This window comes from Nicrophorus vespilloides, unplaced genomic scaffold (assembly GCF_001412225.1).
Source record: "Nicrophorus vespilloides isolate i.1.1-1 unplaced genomic scaffold, Nicve_v1.0, whole genome shotgun sequence".
Classification (NCBI taxonomy): Eukaryota; Metazoa; Arthropoda; class Insecta; order Coleoptera; family Silphidae; genus Nicrophorus; species Nicrophorus vespilloides.
In genome coordinates this window covers 2,983-8,797 of record NW_017095754.1, presented here as the reverse complement: position 1 = coordinate 8,797, position 5,815 = coordinate 2,983, and the positions used below count along the sequence as shown (strand labels likewise).

Genomic DNA, 5,815 nt, shown 5'->3' with positions numbered 1-5,815 from the left:
TAGCTTTTCATATTATTTTTTTACAAATTTACAAACACAAACAGGAACTTTAATAACAGAAGGGAAGAAAAACAGATGTGTTATCATGATATGATACAAAAGAAATATTTGGTCTCTTCATCTATAGCTTATAATGTGAACTATAAATCCTACGTTTCATGCTTACATATATTTGTTACATTTTATATTATATAGAATTTTTTTTTTGGTTTTAAATTTATGTTAATAATTATGATTTGTATCTTTTTTAGTATGTACAATTTACAAACGAAAAAAAATAATAAACTCAAAAAGGGGACTTACAAAATAAAATAACAACGAGAGAGGTGACGGATGGTCACTCACGTATCCGTGCTGGAGCTGTTTGTATCCTGTATATCCGGATGATTGTCGTCTAGGAGGATCTGCTGCTGCTTGAGAACGGCCAACCTCTGATGGGTGAGCTCTAGATGATGCTTGCGCCATTTTATCCGTCGGTTCTGAAACCACACTTTGACCTGCAGGATGATTATGATGATTGATTAGTTAATCGGTTGATGGTGATGATTGCAGTTGTATTTACCTGTGCTTCGGTGAGCTGAAGAGTGTGTGCGAGGTACAGCCTCTCCGGTCCGACCATGTACTGCTGCCTCTCGAATTCCGCCTCCAACCTCTCCAGCTGCTCGGGCGTGAAGATGGTCCTCACGCGTTTACTCTTGCAGCTCTTCTTATTCGCAAGATTCGAAAGTTGCTTCAAGCCTCGCACTGCAATGGATATGTATTTTTCGTGCGTGTTCATGGTTTTTGTAAGTGGATATTTACCGGCGTGTCTCGGCTGGGCGCATCCCGGTCCGACGGAATAGTGGTGTCCGGTCACGGCTACTGCTGAAGAACTATGACGACCAGGAAGCTGCAACCTGCTGCAATTCGAGACCAGAGCCCTTGCGGAGCCGTCCGTTCCACCGGGATGCACACTCAGATTGACGACGTTCAGGTCATCGCCAACAGGGACCTTCTCTTCGGCTCCTTTCAACCCTAGGATCGCTGCAATAGTGAAAGATTTGTTGCTGGCGACGGATCCTCCCTTGCAACGGGCATCATCCTCGCAGAGAGCGCTCGCAGTGCTCTGATCGTTCTCGTTGCTTGTCTGATCTTCGAACTGGTGATAGCTGAGAAAGTGCGACAACGACGTCGAGTAGTTATAGTGATGCAGCATCCTCGCATCCGTGAACGCATAAAATCCAAAAGGTAACTTAAAACAGCAATTTCGAAAATCTCTATTTAAGTAAGAACCACACTATTCACACTCTTAACTAGAACAATCACACCGGTAATTAGTTTGTATAAGTTTTGCGAGCGTGTCTTTCCCTGCGGGGGTGTATTAGGATAGTGAATGAAGCTTGTTGTCTGAGGCAATGATGTAACTGACACACACACACACATACACAAGGTGCAGGAGAGGAGAGGAGCCCCTCCAGCCAGCCGCAGCAGGGGGGTTGGATCCGGGCCGCTCTCGGACACACCCCCGTGTTAAACCTGTGTTTCAATCTTGCTGAAGCGAGGATTAATGCCTCGCATTAAATCGCTCTCTCTCTCTCTCCTCTCGCATTTTTTATCCTCTCTCCACCACGCAACCTGTTTTATTTACGAGATACACCTACGTAGATGAGAGAACCTCCCATCCGCTCGGATCAGGTGAACAAATAATTTCCATTTTTCAAACGACACGATGTGCCGCATTGCCGTTACATCCAATCCGAGCAAATCCAATAAATAAAATTGAAACAAATTTGATTCGCTTTGATTAATAACTCAGAATCAAAAACCAATCGAAATCTCAATCTTGACATATATACAGATTATCTGCATTATTTCATTTTTTTTTTATAAGACACAACAATTTTAGTAATCCTTTAATCAAATATCTTAATTTAAATAGTAGTAAACGTTATTTATCCACAACCCTTATTTAATTACAACCATTACCATATATTATCAAACATCTTTAACTTTAATAGTGTCGAATTAGGCATATTATTATTTTTTTATAATACAAGTTACAAGTGAATATAAGAAATTTTTCTATCAGAATTTGAAAAAGTTGACGAAAGTTTGAAAAATATTGATACATATATTGATTTTCTATTTTTAAAACAAACAGGAATTAATACATTTTTTGATATTGTATCTGGAGTTGAAGGTGGACGAGTTGTAGGGTATTCTAAAATGAAATCTGTATGGAAAGAAATAGAAAATCAAAAACCATTTATTAAAATGTTAGTTACGAACAAGTATATGGATATAATATTAATTTGGATACTTACCATAGTTCAGTGTTTGCAGTGCCGCAGCAAGGGGGCGCCAAAGTCGCAAGTAATTGGTAATAATATTGGTTATAGATACGATTTGATTTCTTGAGGTGGGGGCGGGGGGGGCGCAAATTGGTTATTTGGTAGCAGGCGCAAGAAAGATTACCTTGCTGCGGCCCTGTGCGTTGGTTAAATTTCCGATGTTACGAACTTAAGAACAAAAGAAATAAAAACAATCCTTAAATCTTGTAATTCACTTAGTAATTATATAATATTTTGTTTATAACTTAGTTGAATGACTGTAAATACTATCATTGGATACTTACAATACTTGTGCGTTGATAATCGTTTTAGAATTGTGCCGATAAATATGGTATCTTAAAATTGAACATGAAAAAAATGGTAAATTAGTAATGCATGAATTCAACTATTTTCTATAGTAATAAAGAATACATTGAAAAATATACTTACTTCTATAATATCGTATATACTTTATATGGGTCTATATCGCAAGCCCAACAACCGAAATCCCGACGTTCGAAATCCCGACTATATTGTAATCCTGACTATGTCAAAATCCCGACTACAATAATCCCAACAATCAAAATCTCGACTATATCGAAATCCCGACTATCATAAAAATGTTATTGTAGAAATTTATAATATTAATAAAAGACACTGTCGACATAGTCGGGATTTTGATTGTCGAGATTTTGACATAGTCGGGATTTCCATAGAATCGGGATTTCGGTTGTCGATACATATGATATTTAGTTTAATTCAAATTTAATTTATGACTGTTATAATAAATATGATTACTATTATTTTTATTTATTTATTAAAAACAAAAAATTTACTAACAGTATTTATTGCAAAAGATACATTATAAACAATATAAAAAAATATATATAATCATATGAAGTAACTAAAATTTGCAGAATAATTTATACTGCAAATAAATATTTAAATAAGTTTACATTATAAAAATAATCTAAGATTGAAAATAAAATTAGTTCAATTTTGATAAATACAACATGCTCAATATATGTTGTTTGTCGCATAGTGCGGTTTTGATCAGTGCGGATTGATAAATACAAAAACAAACTAATTTTTACTTGAGTATTGTCAGTCTTCTTTTGTGATTTTTCAAACTGTGCGGGAATCAAAAAGTCTATACAATACGAACTATTCATGTACTTTGTTTTAATGAATGTGTGTTAAGTGTTCATTATGAATTCGCTTAAACATTTAGTTGAAAATAGCCGGCAGCTTTGGGGTCTGCGGTTTTTCGGAGAAAATGCAGGGATACGACCGCAAGCGCGTTTTCTGGGGCGAGATTATTGATTTCCACTTGTTTTTCCTAACACGATCTTGCAATATCGTATTTAAACGCGTTTCCTTCAGATTATGTAATTACAACTAACAACAACGTCAATTCAAATTTCTTAAATAACTACTGTTTGCTACTGTTTATATACAGTGGAACCTCGCTTAACGAGCAAAATTGCACTTAATTAGCGACGTTTCGCATAACGAGTGAAGATGAGAAGAGAAGTCCCGGATTTGAATATGTTTCACTATACGAGTATTTCACTATACGAGTAAAAATCCGGAAATTTTGGAACGAATTAAACTAGTATTCTATTTTTTCCATGAGTTTTCACTTTTTATAAATTGATTTATAACATTAATTTTTGAATTTACATTGCAATAATCGTATGTTTTTCATCAAATTCATATACAAAAGTAAATGATTTTGTCATCAGATATTTTAGAACGAATTCCAGTGATTTTGAATGCATTAGTGACTAAAAATACTGAATTTTGAGTAAATTATAAATTAAAAGATTTAAGATAAACATTAATATAAATATAATTTTCTTATCGAATTATGTAATGCATTTACTTTTACAACCAGATACATAATATAATAAGAAATATTCTTTATGTATTCATTATATATCAAAACTATTTTTAGAATTTAACAAGATTTTTAAAAATTATATAATGCATAATGCATCAAACATTTAGAACTAATTAGATTTCAAAGTGAAGTTTTGAATTAAGTAAATAACTTTTTTGTATAGCTTAATTTTTAAGATTTCAACATTTAACTTTTGAAAGCAAAGTTTTCATAGTAATTTTCATAATTGTGTATATTTTTAATAAAATATTGTGCACGTATTAGATTTCTAAGCAATGTTTCGAATTTAACGTTGATTATTACAAATGTAACAAAGTTTTTGGTATAAACAAATGATTTGTTTTGTTGGTGTGAATGTTTCGGTTTAATGAAATTGCGCTGCAAAACCGCTAATTATTTTTTTTTAATTGATATTTCCGATATCGCGGAATACCGTAATTGCAAATGAAATTTGAACCCTCTGCGGAAATATAAACAAACAATCAAAGTTAAATTCAACGTAAGTGTGTGTGTGTATGTAAATGCGGCGTCCGTGGATGTAGAGGTGTATGTGTGTGTGTGGTTGTACAACATTATTATGTGGTAATTTGCGGCGGGTGGTTGTTTGCAGTGATTGGAGTAGAGTTAGGGGTTGAATGCTCCGCCTATGATCGGGGAGAACATCCGGGAATTCGAGGGGGATGCGCGCAGGACGGATCTCATCCTTCCCCGCGGGGGACACGGGGGTGCCCCTCCGTTCAAGGTACGCCCAACGCGGGGCGCCGTCCTCCCGCCCTGCGCCACCCTCCGCCCGCACCCATCTACCACCTCCACCACCACCACCACTACCACCTACATTCTCCATGCAGCCATGCCTCATATTTCATAACTGTGATGAGGTCTTCCCGTGTGGCGAGACCCTGATTATTAAACTCTAACCGTGCATAAGAAACTTGCTGCAAGCAAGAGGAACGCTCCGAAGCGGCGAGAAAGATGGAGGATGAGAATGAGGTGGATGAGGATGAGAGAAGGGCGCTTTTAATCTAAAAACCACCCATCCCACCCATTGTGCTTTCTCAAACGAGCGCGCGTTTCGGCAACAATATTACATAATTAGTTTCAAAAGGAAAATGTTAACTTTATATACACTTGTAATTATAACGTTCGAGTCTAAAACCCCTTTTTCGTGTTTGGTGAAGGGAGGGGGTGTAAGGGATGGATGATAAGTTTGTGATCCGCTCAAAAGTAATTAATTCACGCCCTCCATCCCGAACAGCGACGGAACTGCTCCGCTTATTACTTACTCACTTTCTTATTACCCAACAACTCGCAGTCTTAATATATCGCAGCCTATCACAATTAAAAAGCGAAAACCCTAATTGATTGACAGTACTGACATTCTGAACAACCCCCTCATAATTTCTTGTCAATTTCAGTTTTCCGTCACATAATATTATCGAAAAGCAGTATTATTTACATGAAATTCCAAACAATTTCAGATATCCAGATATTGTTTCATGTAATATATCATTTTTTACTAATGTTTAATTGATATTTTACAAATTGGAAATGAAAAATGTATTTTGTAAATGTTTATGACGATTTTTTATATAGTTTGAATAGT

The 5,815-nt window shown here is 35.7% G+C and overlaps 1 protein-coding gene across 2 annotated transcripts; it reads right to left on the bottom strand.

The window, feature by feature from the left end:
• Window positions 1-298: 298 nt before the first annotated feature.
• On the bottom strand, window positions 299-1,376 carry LOC108562369 (NK1 transcription factor-related protein 1). Of its 2 annotated transcripts, none has more exons than XM_017920678.1 (3): window positions 802-1,376; window positions 563-744; window positions 299-497 (listed from the first exon to the last, which is right to left on the bottom strand). In XM_017920678.1, the coding sequence occupies exons 1-3, from the start codon at window positions 1,193-1,195 to the stop codon at window positions 342-344; spliced, it is 732 nt and encodes a 243-aa protein (XP_017776167.1). In that variant the 5' UTR covers window positions 1,196-1,376; the 3' UTR covers window positions 299-341. The 2 variants fall into 2 exon arrangements, with proteins under 2 accessions (XP_017776167.1, XP_017776175.1); XM_017920686.1 differs by having other exon boundaries at window positions 386-490.
• Between the last annotated feature and the right edge of the window lie 4,439 nt (window positions 1,377-5,815).

Coding starts and splice junctions, on each gene's coding strand:
- LOC108562369 (XM_017920678.1), bottom strand. CDS start 1,195: ATGCTGCATCACTATAACTACTCGACGTCGTTGTCGCACTTTCTCAGC. Junction 745..801: donor CGCCCAGCCGAGACACGCCG/GTAAATATCCAC, acceptor TATCCATTGCAG/TGCGAGGCTTGAAGCAACTT. Junction 498..562: donor TTCAGCTCACCGAAGCACAG/GTAAATACAACT, acceptor ATCATCCTGCAG/GTCAAAGTGTGGTTTCAGAA.